Raw genomic sequence first — 26,390 nt, forward strand, 5'->3', positions numbered from 1 at the left:
CCTGCCTCGTCATGTTTAATTAGGTTGAGCCGTGTCTCCCTCCTGTGCTCGGTGTAACCACTGCTCTCCATCCCCTCGTATTTCCAGGTGGTTCTAGTTTCTTGTTTCTGGTTCGTGTTATGTTACAATTTGTTTTCCCAGTTTAGGTTGAGGGTCGTTTTCCTGTTGGTTTTGTTAAACCGTTAATAAAGGCTTTAAACACTCTCGTGCATCTTTGTCTGTGCCTGGGTCCACACCTCTCATCTCCACAAACCGTGACAAGTATTACTTGTATTTTAAGCTTGATCGGGACCAGAGATGGGCAGTAACGCGTTACTTGTAACGCGTTACTGTAATCCGATTACTTTTTTCAAGTAACGAGTAAAGTAAGGGATTACTATTGCAAAATCGGTAATTAGATTACCGTTACTTTCCCGTAGGAACGCTGCGTTACTGCGTTACTAAAACCGTGATTTTTTGCAAGAATGTCTCATGACAGTGACGTGAACAGCTGTGTGCAGATCAACAATGGATCATATATCGATGGTGGGAGAGAGTATGAGCGTGCAGCGTTTAAAGCGTGGAAGTACTGACCTTACTTTGAGTTTGATTCCATAAAAAGTGACAAAAACATTAGTGTCCGCTGTGCGTGGGAAGAAAACTTCTTTTTACAGCGAAAAAACCCTAAACTTCCAAACAAGCACCGAGTAGCTACGACGTAATGCACAACTGACCGCGGCACACCTGCACCAGGGTAAACCTCCGCCTACCGCAGTGCTGCTTAATAGGTGAAAATAGAGCAACAGGACCGCTGAGTCTTTGACTTTATTTATTTTCTGCTGTGTTTTACTTGCATCTATTTGAAAGACTGAGTGTAAACACAAAAAATATTTTATTTTATGTGCTGGAATGTGCAGAAAATAGGTTTAAATGTTAAACTAATTTATTCAAGTCAGAGAATGTTGCAGATAATTAAATTTTTGCTTGATGCATAAAGTTAAAAGATTAAAACTAATAAAAGAAGTTTTAAAAAGAGACTTTTCCATCTGATTACATTTTGTATGATGGATTATGCAGAAAAAGTAGAATTGGGCTGAAAGATCTATCGCTTTATCACCTCTTCAGGTTGTAAATCGGGTTTTTAAAAAGTAACTAATTAACTAAGTAATTAATTACTTTTGAAAATAAGTAATCAGTAAAGTAACAGGATTACTTTTTTGGGGAAGTAATCAGTAATTAGTTACTGATTACTTTTTTCAAGTAACTTGACCAACACTGATCGGGACTTTTTCCTAAACCTGATTTTGTCAGGCTACGCTGTGTGGCAGGCAGGATGTAGGACCCAAATGCAGGACTCACAAACACGAAAGGATGAAGCCAAAACAGCAGCTTTATTGAGCTGTAGCAAAAACATGCTACAAACAAAATCCAAGGACGAGGAACAAAGACACTAGGAAAGGAAACTGGGAAGCTAGAAACTAGGTGCGAGGACGACAGAGGACCATGCAGGAAACACATGGGAATGGTACGACACGACAGACAGAGAAAAACACGGGGCTGAAATACACCAGGGAGAAACCAGGGGATGGGAAACAGGAGGAGAGCACAGCTGGGAATACACAACAAGGGGAAGAAAACCTCGATGCACTGACACAGGACATGGGACTGTCAAAGAAACACGAGACAACCACAAAGACGCAGACTAGACACTGAGACGGGGACACGACTGAGAGGGGACACAGGGGGAGCGTGGAAACAAGAGTGGCAAGACGAGGAAAACGAGAAAGGCAAAGCAACAGCAACCAAAACCCACGAATAACAACACTCACAGAATAACTAAAAAACACACCGAACACTGGGTCACAGGTCCAGTGTTTGGTCGCATCCAAACAACTTGTTCCATGGTATGCTGTTACGTCTGTGAGCAAGCTTTCTTCCATGCTTCGTGGGACTATAACTGATCCACCTGATCAGTGATGCAGAGTTGACATGGAATTGTTTTTATGACACTTTTATTAAAAGGATAAATAAACATACATCCATGTGCAAATGTGGAGTCACATACAGAAACTGTCATGATCCTGGGTCATGTTGACCCAGCGCTCTTAGTTTTTGTGTGTTTTTGTATTTTGTTCTTTGTTTATGCCATGGTTCGTGGGTTGTTCTGTTAAGATGTTGCTTCTTTGATTTCCCCTGACTTTACCCCCTGTGTGCCCCCTCTGTGTATGTGAGTCCTCGTTCCCCCTCCTTGTGTTTTATTCCATGTTTTCCTCAGCCCGTTATGTCCGTGCTCTCCCCCTGGTCTGCCTCTGTGTGCTTCCTGCTAGAACACTCAGATCTGCCACTCAACTACTTCTGACCCAACCCAGATCTCGACTGAAGTCTCGGGGTGACCGTGCGTTTTGCTCTGGCTGCCCCGGTACCCTTCCTCTCGACCTCCGCGCATCTGATTCCATTGCACTGTTCAAATCACGATTAAAAACCCACTTATTCAATCTTGCCTTTCCCTCTAGTTAATATTTCTTTTATGATTTTATATCACGCACTTTTATGCTCATTTAAATTCTTGTTTGCTCTGTACCTGTTGCTTTCCTATGTATTAGTGACAGTTATCTGCTTGCATATTTAGTACTTGCTTTGGTCCTATTTCTATTATCCTCCTCATATACTCTATTTTACTTGTTAAGCACCTTGGCATACCCTTGGTTTTTAAGTGTGCTTTATAAATAAAGTTTATTATTATTATTATTACTTTGATAGTCTCCCGTCAGTTTGCTCCTGCCGTGTCTCGTTATGGTTATCAGTGTCACCTGTGTTCCCCGTGTGCTCCCCTCGTTAATCCTCTGTGTATTTATGTCCACGTCTCCCTCAGTTCAGTGTGGCGTCGTCAGTGTCTCTTCCCCGAACCTGTGTGCCTCTCTCTGTGCTCCCTCAGTTTAGCTTTCCTAGTTTAGTTCTGTTTCTTTGTGAAGCCTGCTATAAAGCAGAGATTTTGAGTTCAGCTTTTGTCTCCGTGAGTTTTGCCTTTGGGTCCTCATCTGCCTGCACACAGCTAGTTCATGGGGCGATCGTGGCTCAAGAGTTGGGAGTTCGCCTTGTAATCGGAAGGTTGCCGGTTCGAGCCCCGGCTTGGACAGTCTCAGTCGTTGTGTCCTTGGGCGAGACACTTCACCCGTTGCCTACTGGAGGTGGTCAGAGGGCCCGGTGGCACCAGTGTCCGGCAGCCTCGCCTCTGTCAGTGCGCCCCAGGGTGGCTGTGGCTACAGTGTAGCTGCCATCACCAGTGTGTGGATGACTAGATATGTAAAGTGCTTTGGGGTCCTTAGGGACTAGTAAAGCGCTATATAAATACAGGCCATTTACCATTTATTTATTCATGACAAAAACAATCTTTGGTTTTCTCCTCAGCTCTCCAGTCTCCTCAAAAAAAGATGCTCCCTGGGCTCAGGGCAGAAAAACTACATCTGAGGCCGACTGGCTGATTTTTAGAAATCATTCAACCTCTTTAATTAAAAGGTCGGAACCAGAATTCTGTCTTTCAAAAACGACTAAACATCTGAACAATCCTACAAAATTCTGGAAAATAATAAAATGTTCTTAATCCTTGTTGTTTAACAGAAAAATGATACATTTTAAGCTGTTTTAATGAGCATTTGTTTCTTCAGGGTCCAGATCTAACATGCTTCATATATTAATAACAGACACATCACGGGTACAGCAGTCCTTTCTCCCTGCAGCACGGACTACACTGCCCATCAGGCTACAGGCTTTGACGGTCCATTGTTAGAGTGAATTGTTAAATGTTGTCATTTTTATGCTTACCATCTCCACATTGTTTAACTCTGTGTTGAAAGGAATTCCACTGTGTGAATTCCACCTGCATACACACACACAGACACACATACAGTGCCTTGCGATGCCTGTAACACTCTGCCTGTTGCCTACATATTAAACATTTTTTGAATAATAATTAAAAAAACAAACATGTCTTCACATCATTATGTGGGCTGAAGTAGAGGTGACATGGGCTGTTAGATTGAGACACAGACAGCCTCTTAATGCATGTTTTGTTTGGGTTTCCACCAGCGTGGAATTACCAAAAAAGAGGTGATTTTCATATTACCTGTATTTCATATGTTCAGCCGAACATATAAAACGGGAAAAGACCGCAGTGTAATCCATTTATTTCAACAAAGTAACTGTATTCTGAATACCACCTTTTTAAACGGTAACAACGGTAACTGTAACAGAATACAGTTACTCATATTTTGTATTTTGAGTACGTAACACTGGTACATGTATTCTGTTACTCCCCAACACTGTGTAAGGCTGCGATCATGTCGTACTTGTCAGCGAGAACACATGTGTCCACGCTGCTGGGTCTTCTTCCTCTTGTCTCCCAGTATCCAATGGAGTTCCTCTGGGCTCCATATTAGGACCATTGCTCTTTTTCTCTTTACATAAACAACTTTTGTGATAATTTATCAAACGCTGCATTCCATCTTGGTACAATTATCTACTGCTCATCTCCTTCAGTAGCATAAACCCTGCAGTTTCTGCTGCCTTTGATGTTGTTCAGTTAAAATGGTGTTACATCCAGATTAATCCAAGGTCATGTTTTTCTTAAATGGCAAAGAGTTGTTAGCTACATCTCCTAAGACTAAAAGCATTCAAGGAACTGAAACTGATATTTTCTTAAAAGTATCAGGGATCATTATCGATCAGAGTTTGTCATTTAAAACTCACATTCAAAGGCTTGTGTCAAGGCTGAAACGAAAACTTGAAAACACTTGATTCATGCAACCTTTTCACATTTATTGGATTACGGTGACCTGCTTTTATGAATGACCTGCCCACTACCTAAAGAGGTGGGATACTGTCTACCATTTATGTTTTATTACTGGCTGTGGAAATCATGTACATCATTGTCCTTTGTACGCTGCTGTTGCCAATTGTCCATCTCTGTATATTCACAGACAAAGTGGAGGCTCGAGACCAAAAGCAGAGTCAAAAAGCGCATAAACTATTTACAAGGTTTATTCACAAAAGGAGCAAGACTCAGACTAGAACATGGATTTAAATCAAGAAACTAGACAAGAGCAGTAATGGGTCAAACGGGACAACACTCGGGCACAGGGAGCACAACGAGGACACGGATGGGAAACTCTGTAACAGAGGGAGGAGTTACTGGGCAGGTAAATAAAGTGAATTAGCTTCTCACGTGTGCACCACTTTGTGTTGGTCTTTCATGTGGAATTCCAATAAAATTGATTCATGTTTGTGGCTGTAATGTGACAAAATGTGGGAAAGTTCAAGGGGGCCGAAAACTTTTGCAAGCCACTGTACTTGCAAGTGAAAACCAGTTGATACAGGAGGGGGTAGCCCTGAGAGTGTCCTCGTGAGAGCCGGAGGTCCAGAGGGAGGCGAGGTCCAAGAGAGGCCCGACAGGCAGGGGGCAGGCTAGGGAACGAGGTGAGTACGAAACCTTTGGTGAGCTGACTGTTTGGTATAAGAATAAAGTTACGTTGAAACCAAGCACACCATTGTTGTTCTTGTGACATTACCAATAAGTGTGATGTGTCACATGACCCTCTTCCTATTGGAAAAACAAAAGTTGTATCCAAGATGGCCGACTTCTAAATGGCCACCATGGTCACCACCCATCTTGAGGAGTTTGCCCCCTCACATATACTAATGTGCCACAAACAGGACTTTAATATCACCAACCATTCCCATTTTATTACGGCGTATCCATATAAATGGCCCACCCTGTACTTCCTCCTTCCTGGATGTTTGACTCTGTTGGCCCCTTGATTGTGGAAATAATCAATACTTCTCTTTATACTGGCTCAGCTCTCAGCTTTTTAAACAAGCTGTTGCTGAGCCAATATTAAAGACACCAAATTTGGACCCATCTGTTCCAGTCACAGCCAATATCAAAATCACCATTTGTGTCAAAGATGTGAGAAAAAACAGTTGCAGAACAACTGAACGACTTTATGGAGAAAAAGTGTTTTGGACATTTTCCAGTCTGGTTTCCACAAACTGCTGTGAAACTGTGTAGTGACATGTTGATGGCAGCAGACTCTGGTACTCCGTACTGGTTATACTGGTTATACTCTGCCTTTGATGCTGTTGATCACAGTATGATGGTAAACAGGTTCAAAGACTTGTTGGGATTACTGGTGCTGTTTAGCTCCCATTCTCCTTTTCCTTATATACTCCCTCTACTCCAAGTTATCAGACAGTAGTATTCCTTATCATCTCCATGCTGATGACATTCAGTTATTCTGTTCTTTTAAAGCTTCTGACTTTTAGAAATGGTCTTCTTTAAATAATTGTGTCAGAAATCAAATAATGGTTAAATGATAACATCGTCCAGTTCAAACAGAAATATTGCTCGCCATCACATGATCTGTTCTTTAGGCTCCTCCGTCACAAATGTGGGCGTCGTATCTGAGAGCTGAGTCTGTGTGAGAGTCACGGTTCAAACATCTGTAACCTGTGCTGGTGTCAGAGGCTGAGGTGATTCTTCATGCTTTGACTTCTTCTGTAACGTCTTTTTACTGGTTTCAACCAGTCAGCGTTGGATCGCCTTCAGACTGCACACGACGCTGCGGCACTAACAGGAGGTCACATGTTACTCCAGATTTGGCTTCTCCTCGTCGGTCGTTGGTAAATTTGAGGTTTCATGTAAAATGTTAGTTTGAGCTTTTCGAGCTCTGCGCGGTGAAGCTCCCCAGCTGATCTCTGACCTGCTGAGGCCTCCTGCTTCTTCCCGAGCACTCGGGTCCTCAGGTCAGAGGTCGCTGTCGGTCCCTCGTACTGGGTTCAAACCCCGCGTGGGTCGTCAGGCACGAGGCTGTCGTCTTTACGCCGTGCACACTCCACTGACTCGTTTACAAAGCAGCTGAACAAATACAAACAAGCTTTTAATGAATTTCCTCATGTTTTATGTTATTTAGTTACATTTGTGGTTATGACAGTGCTGGCTACATACATTTGACTTACTTTGACCTCCTAGATCAAACGAGAATATCCTCCCTGCTGCCGCTTTCTCCTGAAAACTGGATGAACCCACATCCAGTTTCTTTTCACAGTGCACTTTTTGAGGATGAATTTTCTGCAAAAGCCCAACGTTCGGCCGTGTCAGGTAACGTGGCGTCTGAGAGCGTGGCAGGAAGCGTGGCAGGAAGATGCTGACCCACTTAAGTCGCTCTGACAAATCACCACGCAGGTGAATGCGCATTGTTAGTAACTCCAGGCTCCCGTTGCCTAGGTAACAGTGTGACACAGTAGTGGAACTGTTCCTTTGCCCCCACTCGTGACTTCACCTGAGGATTCACCTGCTGCTGGTCACTTCCTGCAAGGATGGCTCCTAAAGACTGACCCTGATGTCACAGTGATTTTAGCCACCGACTATGGCCGAGCCCGACCGACCGGTAACCTGAAAGCTTCACCTTCACGTTGCTCTGCAACACTTGCATCAATGCATGCTGCGCACTATCACTGCCACAGACAACAACCGCTCCTTGACACAGGAAGTACCTCCACCCAGCGCTAACCGATCGTGGCTCAAGAGCTGGGAGTTCGCCTTGTAATCGGAAGGTTGCCGGTTCGAGCCCCGGCTTGGACAGTCTCGGTCGTTGTGTCCTTGGGCAAGACACTTCACCCGTTGCCTACTGGTGGTGGTCAGAGGGCCCGGTGGCGCCAGTGTCTGGCAGCCTCGCCTCTGTCAGTGCGCCCCAGGGTGGCTGTGGCTACAATGTAGCTGCCATCACCAGTGTGTGAATGTGTGTGTGAATGGGTGAATGACTGGATATGTAAAGCACTTTGGGGTCCTTAGGGACTAGAAAAGCGCTATATAAATACAGACCATTTACCATTTAACCCACCCACTTCCATCAGAGGAGCGTGACCTCTAACACCGCGTCGTAAAGATCGATCAGAGTGATTATGGATCGTCTTGTCAAATGAGTTTATTGATGAAACAAAAAAAGGTAAGTAACACATCAACGCTCTGTCTACCATCATTTACAATTGTACTTATGGAGGTCATACAGACTCTAACCATCTACAGTCACAACCAATCATGAGCTCTCGGCCCAGGTTCAGGACTCCGGTCGGGGTCGGATCTTCATCTCCGTGAAGCGAAGCGAGTACTGCCAACCAGTCCAGCTGGACCACTCCACACCGTCAGCGTAGGAGGCGTGGCCTCCTCTCAGGTACTGCCCATTCAAGTTGGAGGTGTGGCAGTTCCGGTACCACCACGCCCCCTGGTAGTACGCCGCACAGTTGTTCTCTGATTGGTCCTGGTCGCGGTCTTTGGTGGTGAACCGCATCCCCGAGTGCTTGAGGAGGGAGTCACCTGCAGAGAAATACCCGGCTGTGTACTGTGCAGTACTGTGTGGTAATCTGTGGTACTGTGTGTTACCGCGTGGTACCTGCAGTCCCGGAGTACCCGTCCACAGTCAGTGGGTATCCGTCCTCCTCGGGGTTCACGGAGTCTCGACCAACGGAGAATTCAGAGTACTGAGCGAACGCTGTGGCGTTATCGAAGTCTGCCATGTCGATACGCAGCTCGGAACCACCTGACCTGGTGAGCGAGTAGATCCTCTGCAGACCTGAGAGAGACAGCCAGGTGTCACTGTGCTGCTTTCTAAACTGTGTGCTGGACACTGTCTTTGTGAGGACCAGTCTCACCGCTTTACCACGGGACCCATCAACATTTTACCTGAAGTTCTACTCGGTTACATGACAAAACACAAAAACACCTTTGAACACGTTACTCTCACCTGAAATTAGAAAAATAAAGAATAATAACAAAACTTTCCCACCTGACTGTGGGAACAACCAAGGTTAAAGATTTACTGTGAAAAGTAGAAGATTAAAGGTGTCATTTCATGAAGCTGCTGCTGATGTTGCCCAGCTGCGATCAGTTTTATTAGAAACCAGCCCAACCGTCATCACTCAAACTGATGACAGCAGGTCCTGAAGTTTTGCACAGCTCCTATCACGACGTTTGTTTTTGCCCCGGGCTGGTCAGACGGGTTAAACCCTTCTTTAATTATTTGAATGTGAAATGACCCGACAAACAACTCAGGAAATATACATAAATACAAAGAATAAAGAGTTAAACATAAAGAACACCATGCTTGGCTGAAGCTTTAATACATCCAGTTTGAGGTACTTTATTGAAGTACCGCTAAGTTTTGTATCGAGTATTTCTGTGGTTAGTGTTTTTTATTTAAATATTTTTCTTTCTCTCCTAAATCATCCATTTAAAAACTTTAGTTCTCGTTTTCTTGATTTAAAACATTAATCCAGCTTTCTGAAGTTCTTCTTGGACATTGGTTACTTTTTTATTCAGTCCTTGTACCTGACCATATTTACAGGAATGTTTTCTTTGTTAAGCATCTAAAAAGTATTTTAGGATGATTCTCAAAGCTGTGAGCTGACAGCTTGAAATATCTCAGCATGGTGTGCAACGTGTGCTCAAAAAAACCTGAGGAAACTGGATAACAGTGTCCCGTTGTTTCAGCTAAGAAGGATAAAGTTCAGGTTCCTGTGTGTGCACTCAGTGAGTAATGGCCCCCACAAACACAGGAAAACCAACGTGTGTGTATCAGACCAAGCCAGTGCTCTCCAGTCGTTGTCCCAAATCCGTCCCTGTAAGCCTCCCATCCTCTGAAGAAGTTCACCGAGCCGTCCTCCCTCCTCTGAATCACCTGTACGCACACACACACAGGTGTGAAGCCTCTGACAGGTACATTATCAGTCTTAATTAAAGAAACAGTCGTGCTGATAAAATTAATCGGTGTGATTGATGAAGTGTGATCAATGTTCCCTCTAATTTTTCACGTGTCTGAGCGAACACACAAACTCCCTGAGCGTCCCTTGGACCACTGTGAGCAACAGCAGACGTGTGCAGTGTGGTCACGCCAGCATCCAAGTCACATGGTTTATTAAAGTAATCAAATTACAGCATTTATGTTAGACTACTTTAAATTAACTGCTTCAGCCCACTTACAATGAAAACTTAAAACAATCTTGTTCATGACCTGTAGCATGTTAACACTACTGGAAGGAAAAATAACTTGAACTCCAAGTTTGAAAACAAAGCTTTCTTTATTTATTTTTCATAAAGCTCTGACTTGTATTCTGAGTCTGTGGTCTGTTAGAGAGTCTGTAACTCTGTCTGCAACATACAGTAAACAATGACCAATGCTGGGCAGTTAATTATATAGTTACTTCTTCAAAAAAGTAACTGAGTTATGCAAACAACAAAGTGTTTTGCAGCTGTTTACCTAAAAATGCAACCAAGGTGTTTTTAAATAAACCTTTCAAACTATTTACAGAACAATCAGCTGTTCTGCATCAAATCTGATGCCACACAAATTATTTGTGCCGCTCCGCCGTCACTCCTAAAACTTCCCCCCGTTTCTTAACAACTAGATGCCACGTTGCCATATCATTTTTTGATTGGTCGACATGGTACTTTTTTTGGACGAATAGGAAAGGGAGAGGGGGTGGAGTTTGTTTTTGCTCACAGGCTTTCGAGCGTTTTCCTTATAAAACGCCGTTTTTACCGTTTCTTCCTGCAGTAAATATAAACAACGACAGTATTCAGGAAGAAAACAAACATTGCAGATATTTTATCATAACTCTGGTTTTACGTGGCCGATCAACACAGTTTACAAACTGGTATAAAGTCCACACTTTGTCCGTCAGTTGTTCCGTCTGTGCTGCTCACATCTCCAATGGTTGTACACGTTGTCATTAACGTGACTTCACTCCACATCAGCCACTTTGCTAAAACACCGGTGTCGGCACATAAGGACGCTGTCAGAGCCTGTCAGCGACGTTGATTAGCTGCGTATATACGAATGTGAATCGCATCATTGGCTGGACTGTGGGATAAGGTGGCATCGTTCTGATCCCATACAGGAGCAGCCAGTCACTGACTAACACTGCAGAACAGGATTGTTAAAGTTTTCATTTTAATTTCAATTCAGGTTAGATTTTTCTTTGTGCGCAGAGACGTGCCAGCAGTGCGCAATTGCGCACGCGCGCAGCTTAGAGGGAACATTGGGTGTGACAGGATCTCCTGCAGGTCTCCTGTATGCTAAGCTAGTCAAACCGAAGCAGGTGTCTAACAAGCTCAGGCTGACAAACGAATTAGCACCTAGGGTGTGTGTGTGTGTGTGTGTGTGTGTGTGTGTGTGTGTGTGTGTGTGTGTGTGTACCGTCCAGCCTCCTCCATCTGTGCTCATGTCGCAGTAAACCATGAAGCCATTGGGGTCGTGGGTTGGAAACACGGAGTAAACGCCATCCTGAGAGACACCAGATTTCAGGATGTCGCTGCAGTCCCTGGGTCTGACAGCTGAGGGACAGGGGAAATGACATCATCAGCAACACAGGTGTGTCTGTGGAGGTCACTCTGTCCACCTGTCAGACACACCTGGACTCAGGTGACAGCTACTTATCTTCTTTATTTGTGTGTCATTCATCTGAAATCAACAGGTCTGCATGCACAGTCAGTGACTCACAGGTCAGTTAGTGTGTTAGATAGCTGTTATTATACAAAGGCTCGTCGATAACATGAAGGCTGTACCACAAACACACAAACTCGAGGAGGCAGTCTGAGCCAAAAACACACAATCCTGGAGTTTTGGACTTTTTTTGCCTTTCCTGTCTGACACTGTACCGTCCAGAACTAGTCCCAATAGATTTGTGTTCCCACACGGACCATTTTGGCTTTTCGTGTACTCGTCCACGTGATTTTCATAGTTTATTCAATCTTTATTATTTATTTTACTTTTTAAGTAATTATGGTGAGAACGGACAGGACCGAGGGACGGGGAGGAGAAGACAAAAGGCTCATTATAACCGAGGACATCACTCAGTTAAATATGTGCATTTGTGCTATCACTCTGAAGTGACGTTTGAGAATTCAGGTTAAAATGTTTTGTGTTCAAAATGTTGCTGTACTGTGAAACTGAACTATATCCATCCATCCATTCATCCATCTTCATCCGCTTTATCCGAGGCCGGGTCGCGGGGGCAGCAGCCTAAGCAAAGAGGCCCAGACCTCCCTCTCCCCAGCCACCTCCTCCAGCTTATCCGGGGGAATACCAAGGCGTTCCCAGGCCAGCCAAGAGATATAATCTCTCCAGCGTGTCCTGGGTCTGCCCCGGGGCCTCCTCCCGGTGGGACATGCCTGGAACACCTCACCCAGGAGGCGCCCAGGGGGCATCCTTGTCAGATGCCCGAACCACCTCAGCTGGCTCCTTTCGATGTGGAGCAGCAGCTGCTCTACTCTGAGCCCCTCCCGGATGGCCGAACTTCTCACCCTATCTCTAAGGGAGAGGCCAGCCACCCTTCGGAGGAAGCTCATTTCTGCCGCTTGTATCCGCGATCTCGTTCTTTCGGTCACTACCCACAGCTCGTGGCCATAGGTGAGGGTAGGGACGTAGATCGACCGGTAAATTGAGAGCTTCGCTTTTACACTCAGCTCCCTCTTCACCACGACGGACCGGTGCAGCGTCCGCATTACTGCAGCTGCAGCCCCAATCCGTCTGTCGATCTCCGGCTCCCTTCTCCCATCACTCGCGAACAAGACCCCGAGATACTTGAACTCCTCCACTTGGGGCAGGAACTCATCCCCGACCCGGAGTGGGCACTCCACCCTTTTCCGGCTGAGAACCATGGCCTCAGATTTGGAGGTGCTGATCCTCATTCCCGCTGCTTCACACTCGGCTGCGAACCGTTCCCGTGCGAGCTGGAGGCCCTCACCCGATGAAGCCAACAGAACCACATCATCCGTGAAAAGCAGAGATGAGATTCTGAGGCCACCTAAGTGAAAGCCCTCCGCCACTTGGCTGCGCCTAGAAATCCTGTCCATAAAAATTATGAACAGAACCGGAGACAAAGGGCAGCCCTGGCGGAGCCCATCACCCACCGGGAACGAGTCCGACTTATTGCCGGCAATGCGAACCAAGCTCTTGCAACGGTTATATAGGGATCGAATGGCCCGTAGCAATGGGCCAGACACCCCATACTCCCGCAGCACCTCCCACAGGACACCCCGAGGGACACGGTCGAATGCCTTCTCCAAGTCCACAAAACACATGTAGACTGGTTGAGCAAACTCCCATGCCCCCTCAAGTATCCTCGAGAGGATAAAGAGCTGGTCCAGTGTTCCGCGACCAGGACGAAAACTGCATTGTTCCTCCTGTATCCGAGGTTCGACTAACGGACGAACTCTCCTTTCCAGCACCCTGGCATAGACTTTCCCAGGGAGGCTGAGGAGTGTGATCCCCCTGTAGTTGGAACACACCCTCCGGTCCCCCTTCTTAAACAACAACAACAACAACAATCTTTATTTATAGAGCACATTTAAAAGCCAAGGGCATGCCAAAGTGCTTTACATAAAAGAATAAAAGAATAAAACAATTAACACTATAATATCAGAGTCATATAAGTGTGGAATTATGTTCACAGGTAAAAACCACTAATAAGAGTAAACTATAGCACACAGCTATAGCAAAGTAAAGCTGTACCATCAAACACAGTGATAGAGAACATAGACAACGCAAGACAAACAGAAAAATTAATAGAATAACTCACTGCAAACAAGGCCAGGATTTAACTGGTAGAAAAAGCAAGTTCAAACAGATATGTTTTAAGCCGTGATTTAAAAGATTGAATAGAATCAGACGCCCGGATGCCAATCGGGAGATTATTCCACAGCTCAGGTGCAGCTAGAGCAAACGCTCGATCACCTCTAGACTTCAAACGAGATCTGGGCTGAACCAACAATAACTGTGAGGATGATCTTAAAGCCCTCGCAGGAGCATATGAGTTTAAGAGTTCCTTAAGATAGCTTGGTCCTGTGTTATTAGTAATTTTAAAAGTAAGCAACAGAATTTTAAATTGAATACGAAATTTCACAGGCAACCAGTGCAGATCAGCAAGGACGGGAGTGATGTGAGCAAACTTCTTAGTTTTAGTTAGAATGCGTGCAGCGGCATTCTGGACTGTCTGTAATCTATGTAGAAGGGTAGAGTGGAGACCAAAATAAAGTGAATTACAATAATCTAGCCTTGACGTTACAAAGGCATGGATGAGCTTTTCCAGATCATTGTGCGGGATGTAGTGTTTGGCCTTAGAAATAAGGCGAAGTTGGTAAAAACTGGATCTGACGACAGCAGACACTTGTTTATCAAGTTTAAATGAGCTGTCAAGTAGCACACCCAGATTCCTAACAGTGTCAGAGAAAGAGCTAGTGAGAAAACCAAAGGCATCATGAAGTTTGGCACGGAGAGCGTCACTGCCAAAGATCATAATTTCAGTTTTCTTATCATTAAGGATAAGAGTATTTGCCAGAAGCCATTGCTTGACCTCACACATGCACTCTCGAAAGCTACTCAAGGACAGAGCTAGATCATCATTTAACTCAAAATAGATCTGGATGTCGTCGGCATAATAATGAAAAGCAATGTGGTATTTCTCAAAGATAGCACTTAAAGGAAGCATATATAATGAGAACAGGGTAGGGCCTAAAGATGGGGACCACCACCCCGGTCTGCCAGTCCACGGGTACTGCCCCTGATCTCCATGCAACATTGCAGAGGCGTGTCAACCAGGACAGCCCTACAACGTCCAGAGCCTTCAGGAACTCGGGGCGGACCTCATCAACACCAGGGGCTCTGCCACCAAGGAGTTGTTTAACTGCCTCAGTGACCTCGCCCCCGGAAATTGGCGGGTCATTCCCCTCATCCTCAGACTCTGCTTCCTCCTCGGAAGACGTGTCAGTGGGATTAAGGAGGTCCTCGAAGTATTCCTTCCACCGCCTGACAATTTTCTCAGTTGACGTCAGCAGCGCTCCGCCAGCACTATACACAGTGCAGGTAGAGCACCGCTTTCCCCTCCTGAGACGCCTGACGGTTGGCTGAACTATATACCATTCAGAAATGGTTCCTAGTTACACTACAAGCTGTTCATCCTGCCTCCCTTTTACTATTCATGCACTTCTCGTGAGTGCACGGGGATCTGCCACCGTCGGGCCCCTCTGAGGCCGTCCCCAAACCAAGGCCTCCATTCAGGCTCACGCCATCTGCCATGATCTACTAGAAATGCTGTCAAAGTAAAAATGAGGACGTGGTACGAGCTGGTGATTTGGGACTTTTCTGGAATGTTGGACTTTTGCTCAGATTTTCAGTCTGCAGACATTTTTTTATGTATCTGTTCAGATACAGATTCTGATTCACTTTGAAGGTAAAAACATTTATTTGTAATATGAAGCTAAAATTTAACATCATAAATGTTCAAACCAAAACTTTGTAACAAAAATGGGAGACAATCGAGCAGGAAATGTGTAAACAAAAGCAGATTTCAAATGTAATGAGCCAGCTGGGAAAATGATGGAAATTATTCTGAAATGTAGAACATCTACCTGTGATTCACCTGTGTGTGCGCGTGTGTGCGTGTGTGTGTGCGCGTGTGTGTGTGTGTGCGTGTGCGTTACCTCTGAGAGTGCTGTCTTTGCTCAGCTCACTCTTCAGGCTCCTCAGACTATCTGTCTCCCTCTGCAGGCTGAGCAGAGAATCACTGAAACCTGCCACCAACTTCAACACACCTGAGTGATTGTCAGACATCACCTGTACAGGTACACAAAGAGGGAGGGACTGTTTAGTAATATAAGACCAGTAACAACAACCTAGCTTTGCCTTGCTGCCAAAGGAAAGGAGATGACAGTGGACTTCAGGTTGATCAGAGATGTACATTTGAATTGTTTCAGAAGTCTCTCACTCAGAACATGCTATATCATGTTTAGCTGGAAGCTAGCGAGCTAACTTCTAACAACATTAAATGTAATAAATTCAGTTTTCATGGATGCCTGGATGTTAAACTTAATTGTTACACCTGGTAAAACAGCAACGCTGATCATTTTATTAAAGATGAAAGAATTTAGACAGTTTTTAACTCAGTGATGCTGCAGTGTTCGTTTGACTTTGGGACCTGAAGCAGAGTTTGGACCTGGAAACAGCTAATGACGTCAGACTTAAAGACTGGATTATGTATTCTTTTGTAATCCATATGTATCTATATCACCATGACAGATGCCTCATTTGTGTACAAACTCGATATTTTGATATTGTATCAGTTTCGTGTCTTATTTAATGTTGCCTAGGGGATGTCGGTCTTCTCTTTCATTTAACTTAAATAAAATTGCATTTCACTCTCTTCCAGCAGTGCATTCCTATTTCATTCATTCAATTACATTTTAATTACTTTGATTCATACCTTGACGATGCGGCTCTGTTCACTCTGCAGTCTGTCCAATCGTTGGTCCAGAACACCTTGGCCTCTTTTCAGCGAATCAGCTTCCACTCTCAGGTTGTGGGTGTGGCCTAATAACACCTTTAGCTCCTCCTCCAGCTTCTGGACAAATCCGTGGTCCTGCCAATCATCTGCATTGTAATTGGTCAGCGCCCGTAGCAGCGAGCTCTGCAGCACCTCCCATCGGAGGAAGTGCTCACTAAAGTCCGGACAGTTTGGGTCCAGGAAGATGCTGATTGGCTCTCCGTCTGCAACACGTGACACTGTCACCAGGGGCCCAGACTCTTTGGGATTGGTTGAAACTACAGATGAGGACACTTCCCCCCTGTAACCATGACAATCCCAGATTTATATTTAGACAGGCAGAAGGAAGGAAAGAGAGACATGTACAGGTGTGTTACCTGCTGATGAAGGGTAGAGGATAGTGGTTCAGGTACAAGATGGCAACTGTTGCTGCAACAATGACTGCGATGATGACCAACGTGCCACCAGACCATAACAGGAAGCTGCACACCTTCTACGAACACACACAGACAAACGCTAAGTTACAGATAGCTGTTGATAGATAGCTTGTAACATTACCTGATAACGTAATTTGGATCAGCACTGAGAGTTTACCAACCTCTAAGGAGGGTCCATATTAGCAGACAAACTAGCACAAGCAACATTAGCCAGAAGACGACAGCTCAGGGTCATGTGATGCTAAAAACCGAACCATCTCACCGGGAACTGAATCTCCTGTTGCTGGATTGTGATTGGATCTTACTAATTAGCAGGTATCTGTGTGTTTGTGTGATGAAGTCTGACAACCAGGCTAGTTAGCATTAGCTGGTAGGCAGAGGTGGGTAGTAACTAATTACATTTACATGAGTAACATTTAAGAAAAAAGTACTTTTTGGAGTAGTTTTACTAGACTGTTGTCACGGCTGCCAAGGCGAGCCGTGTGGTGTTGGAGGGAGAAAGGACCCAAAATGCAAGCAGTGGATGATAATGCTCGTGATGTTTATTTACAAAGTGGAGTGGTGGCAAAACAGGCAATGAGGGAGGACAATAACTAAAGAAACCCAACCTGAGAAGATACCAAAAGGGATGCAAGGCAGAGAGCCGCAGACAAGGAACAGGACACCGTGGAACACAGAGTAACGCAGGAGAACACACAGGGCTTAAATACACACACCAGTAATCAGGGGATGAGAGACAGGAGGGCAACACAGCTGGGAGAAATCAGAGCTGACGGGACAGGGGAAACGTAAACTGAACACACTCACATCAGACAGAGACCTTCACAATAATGAAAGTTGCTAAAGTTATTCCCATTTACAAAACCGGTGAAAGACATCATTTTACAAACTATAGACCAGTGTCAATACTCTCCCAGTTCTCTAAGATACTGGAAAAACTCTTCATAAAAAGATTTGACAGTTTTGTGGAAAAATATGAATTAATGACAGATAGTCAGTATGGGTTCAGAAACAACAGATCAACAGCTTTGGCACTGATAGATCTAATGGAAAAGATAACGGAATGTATGGATAATAAGAGGTATGCGCTCGGAGTTTTCTTAGATCTAAAGAAGGCGTTTGATACTGTTAATCATGAAATTCTATTAAAAAAACTGGAAAAGTACGGGTTTAGGGGAGTGGTTTTGGAATGGTTAAAAAGCTATGTAGGGAATAGGCAACAATATGTACAAATAAATGAATATAAATCTAATTTGATGGATATAGCTTGTGGAGTACCTCAAGGTTCAGTACTGGGTCCAAAAATGTTTATTATGTACTTAAATGATATCTGCAGAGTATCGGAGATTTTAAAGTTTGTAATATTTGCAGATGACACAAATATACTGTGTGCAGGTGGGGAATTGCCACAGGTTTTGGAAATGATCACACAGGAATTAACGATATTAAAGAAGTGGTTTGATATAAATAAATTATCATTGAATCTCGATAAAACCAAATTTATGTTGTTTGGAAACCAAAAGAAAAACATCGAAGTAGAAATATGTGTTGACAATGTATATTTAGAAAGAGTAAATGAAATAAAATTTCTTGGGGTGATCATTGACCACAAGCTCTGTTGGAAGCCACACATTACTTATGTTCGGGGGAAATTGGCACGGGGCATTGCCGTCCTGGGAAAAGCAAAGCATATGTTGGATCAGAAAGCACTGCACATTTTATACTGTGCTTTACTACTGCCATATATGAGCTACTGTGTAGAGGTCTGGGGAAACACATACAAAAGTAACACACAAACAATAACTATAATACAGAAAAGGGCCATTAGATTAATAAATAATGTAGGGTACAGGGACCATACAAATGCACTCTTTGTCAAAATGCAAGCTATTAAATTCCAAGACTTGGTGAAGCTTAAAACAGCGCAAATAATGTATAAAGTCAGAAATAAATTGCTTCCCAAAGAAATCTGTAAATTGTTCATAGAAAGAGAAGGTGGGTATAACTTAAGAGGGAAATGGAATTTAAAAATACAAAGTGCTAGAACAACTTTAAGAACTATGTCAATCTCAATTTCAGGAGTTAAATTATGGAACAGTCTAACAGAAGAAATAAAAGACAGTCAAAATATAAAACAGTTTAAAGTAAAATATAAAAACCTAATTTTAAATAAGTATAAGAATGAAGAAAACGGGGTTAACCCAGGACGGTAATGTTGCTGGTAATGGTGTTGCGGTTCTTTTTTGGTTGTTTTTTTTGTTTTTTTGTTTTGTTTTGGTTTGTTGTTTTTCCATAACTTGTGTATCTGCAAATATACACATTCTGTATTTTTCATATGAAAGAAACTATACTGTGGTGGGGCTTGCTAATTTCTTGTTTTTGATTTATGTATGTTATGTTTTGTTTTACTTCATATGTTTATATGTTTCATATGTTGTTTGTTTAATTTAAGACAAAAAAAAAATTAAATGAATGAGAGGTAAAACTTGAGGGGGTAGGGACAAATAAGTAAATACTTCAGCCTACTCCTTTTCAAACAAATAATGGAATGATATTTTGTAATGATTGTGAAGGCACATGTTTGAAATGTTTGAAATAAAAATGAACTGAACTGAACTGAACAATAAAACAGGAAACTCACAGACACAGAACCAGACAAGACACAGAACTAAACAGACAGATTCACAAGCAGACAGTGTGACACCATGGACAGACGGAGGGAACACAGAGAAGTGGGAGCAGGCAGGCAAAGAACAGAAACCTAACAAATGGCAAATCACCACAGCATACATACTCGGAATGAACAAAAGCATAAGGAAACACAAAACACTGAGTCGGCAGGCTCAGGACCATGACAACTGTACTTTTTACTTTTACTTGAGTAATATTATTATGAAGTATCACTACTCTTATTCTGGCTACTCAGTGTGAGTAACATCAGTGGATGAGTAATGAACACGTTTTAACCAAAAATGCAGGCGACAGACACAAACCTGCAGGTTATAAGTCAGACTTGTTGTGTTAATGTTACTCTCTGCTGTGACATTTGCAGAAGTAATATATAAATACTGGGGTAGATAATGTCTACCTGCCCTAATATTTCTTTTTTCTGCTTAGCTTTATTATTGTTTTGTTGCTTTTCAGTCTTTAAAATGTGTCTGTCTGATTATCTCATTGTTAAACATTAAATCAGATGTTATGATCAGTTACTGAGTACTCAAGTAGCCTTTTTTACTAAATACTTTTTCACTCTTACTCGAGTAATTTCTTGGATGGCTACTTTTTACTTTTACTTGAGTAAAACCATGTTGTGGTAGCGCTACAGTTACTTGAGTACAATGTTTTGGCTACTCTGCCCGCCTCTGCTGGTAGTTTATTACTCTCTCATCCAAATGTGGTCACTTCCTGAAATCAAAACCAACATGGCGGCGGCAGTCATGACGCTCCGTGTTAGGGCAGTGCATTTTGTGTGCAGCTTCCTGTCAGAGCGTGTGTGAGGGTTAGAAGTAGAGATGGACCGATCCGATATTATGCATCGGTATCGGTCCGATACTGACCTAAATTACTGGATCGGATATCCGAGAGAAATAAAAAATGTAATCCGATCCATTAAATATCAAAAAAGCACCTCACAAAACTTGCGACACGGCGTAACTCGGCTCATAACCGTAGCACGTCGGAGCAGTATGCATCATGTGATAGAGCGGCTGTGTGTGTTTGTAGCCTCGCTACCAAATCAGCATTTCATCTCCGAGGAAGTGATCCCCGAGAGAAGTAAAGCAAGTGTGTAAGTTCATCTCTGAATGTTTGTAAAGCATTCCAGCGTTGAGCTTAACAACCGATATATGGAGCGACTGCCTCTTCTTGCTGCTACTTCAATCACGAAACTGATCAATGATCAGCTGATCGTCTCTCTTGTTTGTTTTTGGCCCACTTTGCACCAGAAAGAGGAAACCAGCAGCTGAACAACAGCAGCACGTTTAAGCTTGATCAGCTGTTGTTAGGATTTATTTAATATTACTTTCCACTCAAGGATCTTTTTCTACGTAGCTGACGCTGGTAACTGTGCAGGGGCGGATCTAGCAAAGTTTAGCCAGGGGGGCCGATAGGGCATGAACAGGGAAAAGGGGCACAAAGACATACTTTTCTTTCTTATTCTCATTTAAAATGTCGAGCTTTTAATAAATAATTATCTGAATCTTACACCCAAAGTTTTAATCTGATATAAAATGTATAGAAGTCCATTACTGTATATAGTAACTGTTAAGTCTAATATACCCTAGTAAGCTATAGTACTTTTTCTTTGGGAAGGTACCATCTGTGCAGTCTGCAGTTCTGTAGAAGAAAGATGTTGAATCTATTTAATTATTCTTGAAAAATAATTTATTTCTGTGCATTTTTTTTTCACACTGCATCAAATTAAAGTTGATTACGTCGATTAAGCATCATGAGGTGGAGGGTGGGGGGTGGTTCCCTTTTTTTTTTTTTTTTGCTGGGAGTTTGCAACCCTATTAGTCAGGTTGCTTACTCTTTAAAATACCAGAATAGGGAGGATGGAGCAGGTTTAAGTTTATTAGATTGACCAGTGTTGCTGATCTATGACATATTTTGTTGTATTTTTTGCATACAGTATAACAGAATAGCTTTAGTGTTGTTGTTTATTTAAACTTTAGTATGAACTTATACAAAATGCAGCAAGATATTCAAAAAACTGTTTTATTGATTAAAAAACACTATATCGGATTCATATCGGTATCGGCAGATATCCAAATTTATGATATCGGTATTGGACATAAAAAAGTGGTATCGTGCCATCTCTAGTTAGAAGTGGCGTGAAGATCCTGCATGCTCCTGCAGGGTGTAATCTGCAGTAAAGCCGACATATGCTGAAGATTACTCCTGCGCTGATCTGACAGTTTAACTCCAGATTAACACGACTTAACTCTGCGCGGCTCTCTGCTGTCTGAGCCAACGCAGCTAGGTGCTAACGGCTAACGTGGAGATACCTTGTGCTTGTTTGGCCGCTTGCTGTCGAGCTCTGAGCTGCTGTTGTTCATGATGGTCCACCGATCATTCAGCATCATCCTAGAACACAAACACAGTCTGAGGTTATTCCTCCGCTTACCTCCTCAGTGACCCCTTCCTGACCCCTGATCCCTGACCCCTGTCCAGCTCCTTTTCGGCGTCCCCAGAACTTCATCAGTGACTTCACTGAACTCTAAACCTCAAACCTTTCCTGAGACACCTGCCCATTACCGGATATAACCTCAGCAGTGACAGACCCCTAACACTTGACCTCTGTAGTGACGTGTCAGACCTCCTGACCCTTTTAGGGTGTTTACGATGGCACCATAACGGGTTCATTAGCAGCAGATGCTCCTCAGTGACGTCCTGAACCTGTGCTAGGAAACCAGCTGCTCACTTGGCGGGTTGTCCTTGTTTTCCACTGACGTGTTGCCAGTGCCCAACCTCAAACCTGTGCAGGTGCTTCCACTAAAGAAAGCCTGCTGGTGTTGGTGTGTTGACACAGCACCACACATTTTGACAGATTTTACTGTCAGTGAGGAGCTAATAGAGGAAACAGATTCGTTCCAAACACTGAGCTGGTCTTTAAAGGCACCACGTTAGAGAACAAAGTTCAGAGGTCATCTTTGCTTTAATCCAGCAGATCAACACCAACTTTGAACATGTCACTGTGACAGCACAGCCTCACGACTGAGCTCTGAAGCCTGAAAGTCAAAAACAGGTGATGCTATTTGTTCAAACAGAAAACAGGACAATAAAATCCAATTAACATCATTCATCCCCAAAGTTGGTAAAATCACGTGTTCTTACAGCAAAACATGAAACAACCAGAACACAAAGAAACATAACAGCTAACACACAAACAGAAGCTCAAACGTTTCATAAATATAAATGCTCTAATGTGAATCCACAGTCTGAGTGTTTAACCCATGACCTGCTGACCATGTGATCGCACGCTGACATCAGTAATCAATAACTCACCTGTCGGCCGCCAACATTCAAAAATTCTAAATTCAAATCACTGTAAACTTTATTGCCTCTCTGCTCGACGACGCCTGGCACGTTCTGTCATCCTCAGAGAGAGAGAGAGAGACCATCTGCCAGTGGGCGAGCAAGAGGGCGGGCGAGGGCAAGAGAGAGAGACCATCTGCTGCCGGGAGGAGCGAGAGACCCTGGCTCAGAGAGAGAGAACGCTGATCTGATCGGCTTTACCGGCTGGAGGCGGTCACAGTGCCACCTCAGGACTGAAGTGTGATTGCAGCTCACGCTCTGAGCACGCTCAGTCTGAACCAACACATGACACACAGCTCCCTTATTTCCATTCTTACTGTTGGACTCTGAGAGCAGCTTAGCATGAGTCACAGTTCAAAATAATGCTTCTTTCTGTGACATCGAGCCCTGCTGCAGATGTAATATGTGAACCAGACGACATGAACTCTGACTGATGCTAGTTCACAGGTAAGCACGGCCTCGGTCTTACTGGGACGTAGTGCCGGACAGTCACTCCGGGTTAAACAGACACAGAGTCGAGCGCTTATCCAGTCGTCCCACTGAACGTGATCAGCACAGGACAGAGACTGAATGATGCTAAAGGAAGAACGTACACAGAGAAGGTGAGCCAGGCAGAGCCATGCTCGTTCTAACAGAGGACAATGATGCCAGCCAGAGCCTGAAGACAGTCAGCTGAGGGGCGGAGGTTCTGTGCCTGAGACGACCATATAAGGGGTGAGACTGGCAGAACATGTCTTAAGGTGGCTTCTTTGGTTAAATGTGCGAACACGTTAGCGTGTCTGCCTACTGTACCAAACTGAATGTTGCATCAGGGGACCCGCTCTCTGTGACATCATCCAGACCCTACACTGTGACAGCTGGGACAAACTGAGTGTCCAAAGGCGCCGTGTGTGGCTGAGATGTGGGGTGATCCTCTGGTGGACACCGAGCTCCTCGTTATGTTTGAAATGAACCGCAGACGCGTTTGTTTCCTCCTCCTGCAGCCATCTGTGTGCTGACCTCTGACCTCCACATTCTTCTTAGAAAGTTCAGCACTGGGAACTCATTGAACCCATTGGCGTGTCCACAGATTTCAGGTCATGTGGTTAGTTTCCTCCCTCTGACATACTTGTGGTTACCGTGTTAATCACATGCTGCGCTCTGATTGGAGGAGCTGCTTCCACATGTTGACCCCCCCGTTAATGACTAACGTGTGTGTGTGTGTGCAGCAGGCAGTAATGTGACATTGAATGTGAATTTCATCTCAACCACACAGGAAATCAGGCAGGGCCCTCCAAAGTAAAACTCTGTGCCTGTGACTCAGGCTCTGAAGCCACTGCTGCACATTATAAACTCACTGAGCTGCTCTGATTGGACAGACTCGTGCTCTTCTACATGTTTGAAAAGGAGGAGACAGATGTTTCCAGTACAGCAGGTTGAGCAGGAGCTTTCATTCTGAAAGAGCAGACAGGAAGCAGGTGGGTATGCTTGCTGGAAGCTGACAAGGTTAAAATTCTAAGCTGTTTGAATTTCTTTCCTTCAGAGAAGCTGAAGAAACAAACAGAGACAAAGAGGAGAGACGTTGGACTGCTGCTGCTCTGGGGTCAGTCGTTAGGGTTAGTTAGCTGGTTACACAGTTGGATAGTCAGGTTGGTTAGCTGTGGAGTTTGTATGTTGGACAGATGGACTCGGCTTCTCTCTGCAGCAGAAAAAGGTGAGACTGAACCTCAACATTAGGAATATTGTAACTTGAAAGGGCTCCAGGAAAAAAAACGTCAAAAGAAATGAAAAATCTAAAGTTTGAAAAAGAAAGAAAAAAATTCAGATTTGGTGAGCAAAGAATCCAAACTGCTCTGAAGTTACCTCGATGAGAAGAAAGTTGGTCGTACAGAAAATGCAGGCTGAACCCTGGAGTTACTTTCTCAGTCCACCTTATATGAAATGTATCTTTCCAATCAGTTTCCTGCAGGAGTACGATATCCTGCCGATGGTTTATGTCTGACCCATCCGCCATTTAGCAATTAAGCACTCAGTTTGCCCAGACCTGTAGTGTAACGGTGCCAGGTTCCCATCTGTTGTCCTCTGTGCATAAAACGTGTTTAACAAAGAAACAGAAATGCAGACTCTGAGAAACATCCCCCCCAGCACAGGGCACATGCTAACCTCTGTGAACATCTGACCTGAATTAATGACGATGGCGTGCAGCTCTACACGCATCCTGTCGGCTCACGAACCAGTGGAAGGAACATGACCAACCCTAGTAAAGCTCAAGAACCTAATACAGCCATGTACATGTACACACACACAGCTCATTCTTATACAAACCTCCATATATGCCTGGATACTCATTATGGGCTGTGAATGTTAACAAGATCCATTTAAAAACACGGCTTGCTTGCGGCTATACCGGCCTGAGATATTAAATTCACCTACATCTGATGAGCTTTTTGTTGCCATGATGCCAGGTCTCTCTTGGAAATGAGATTTTTAATCTCAATGCGATTTTTTTACCTGGATAAATAAAGGATTAATAAAAAAAATGAGCTGTCATCTGACCGTGAAGAAGCTGACCCCCCGGTGTCTCTCCTCTTTCATTCTGCTGGCCGCCCTGAGCTCCGTCTGTTTGAAAACTTTGTGATAACGGTCCAAAGCCGAGTAGACGGATCAGCCGGGCCGATCCTGTGAGCTGCTCGATGACACGGGTCGAGGTAAACTGGTCACTTCAGAAGCCCAACCCTAACCTAGGAAATGGCAGAACAGCTTGTGACACCGAAACACACGCACACCCGAGCTGTTACCCAGCTTCATGCGTCTGAGGCAGCGGCTGTTTCTCCACCTGCTTCATTCCACTCAGTCTGCACAAACAGCTCTCAAATCATGTCAATCGGTAACTTTTCTACTGCTTTTATTTTGAGTGCCGTTAATCATTATAACTGGTTGCAGTGCCCAGAGCTTTCCCCAGCACAGGTTTCGACGTCCCCACGCAGATAGTTGGAGCTGGGTGGGCTCTGGTTCATGCCAGATAGCAAAGGAGACCTTCATTCTCATTGGCTTCTTCACCTCTCAGTGTCTGGAGTTTCTTCTGGTGACAGAAGTTACGCCCGTTTCCTGACCTTGTCCCTCCAGACTGTCACTACCTCAGCTCGGACAGCCAGTCAGGGTGGAGCTTAGCCACGATCTCCACCATCAGCAGCTAACAGCTGGTGTTTACTCCAGCTTTGAACTGCAGTTGTTTGAAATCAGTTGTTCTAGATCCTCCTAATGCTGCTCCTCGTGAAGCATTGAAAGCGATGAGTGAAAACGTATTCAGATGTTTTATTAATGGCAGATATCAGGGCTCGTGTTATCCCTGCTGTTACCAACCATTCCTCTAACAATGCTGCAGGGCAGGAGCACGATGCTACTGTCCTCTCCTCCAAGATAATGTCAACTCGAGGATTTGTGGCACAGGACTAACGAGAGGTGTGAACGGGTTCGTGCACAGGGAAAGACGGCAGGATGATAAATCAGCGACGGCCTGATGCAGTCCAGCAGCTTCTTTGGTGATCAATGACGAAGTCTCACATTTATTTATCCTTATAGTCCATATAT

The 26,390-nt window shown here is 44.1% G+C and overlaps 2 protein-coding genes across 2 annotated transcripts in view; one reads left to right on the forward strand and one right to left on the reverse strand.

The window, feature by feature from the left end:
* Positions 1-7,950: 7,950 nt before the first annotated feature.
* fibcd1a (fibrinogen C domain containing 1a) lies at positions 7,951-22,873 on the reverse strand. The gene is made up of 9 exons (XM_085366984.1): positions 22,791-22,873; positions 21,791-21,869; positions 16,725-16,840; positions 16,288-16,648; positions 15,509-15,641; positions 11,226-11,362; positions 9,611-9,707; positions 8,424-8,603; positions 7,951-8,347 (listed from the first exon to the last, which is right to left on the reverse strand). The coding sequence occupies exons 1-9, from the start codon at positions 22,805-22,807 to the stop codon at positions 8,091-8,093; spliced, it is 1,377 nt and encodes a 458-aa protein (XP_085223110.1). The 5' UTR covers positions 22,808-22,873; the 3' UTR covers positions 7,951-8,090.
* A 1,608-nt stretch (positions 22,874-24,481) lies between these two features.
* The window catches only part of LOC146622153 (regulator of G protein signaling 3-like), a 30,283-nt gene continuing 28,374 nt past the window's right edge, over positions 24,482-26,390 (forward strand). Inside the window, exon 1 of the mRNA XM_085366985.1 lies at positions 24,482-24,513. Within this exon, the coding sequence (XP_085223111.1) occupies positions 24,482-24,513 (32 nt within the window). The remainder of the gene's footprint in view (positions 24,514-26,390) is intronic.

Source organism: Diplotaxodon limnothrissa, linkage group LG12 (genome assembly GCF_057381915.1).
Source record: "Diplotaxodon limnothrissa isolate DT_005_m linkage group LG12, D_limnothrissa_male_GT1.1, whole genome shotgun sequence".
In the NCBI taxonomy this organism is placed as follows: Eukaryota; Metazoa; Chordata; class Actinopteri; order Cichliformes; family Cichlidae; genus Diplotaxodon; species Diplotaxodon limnothrissa.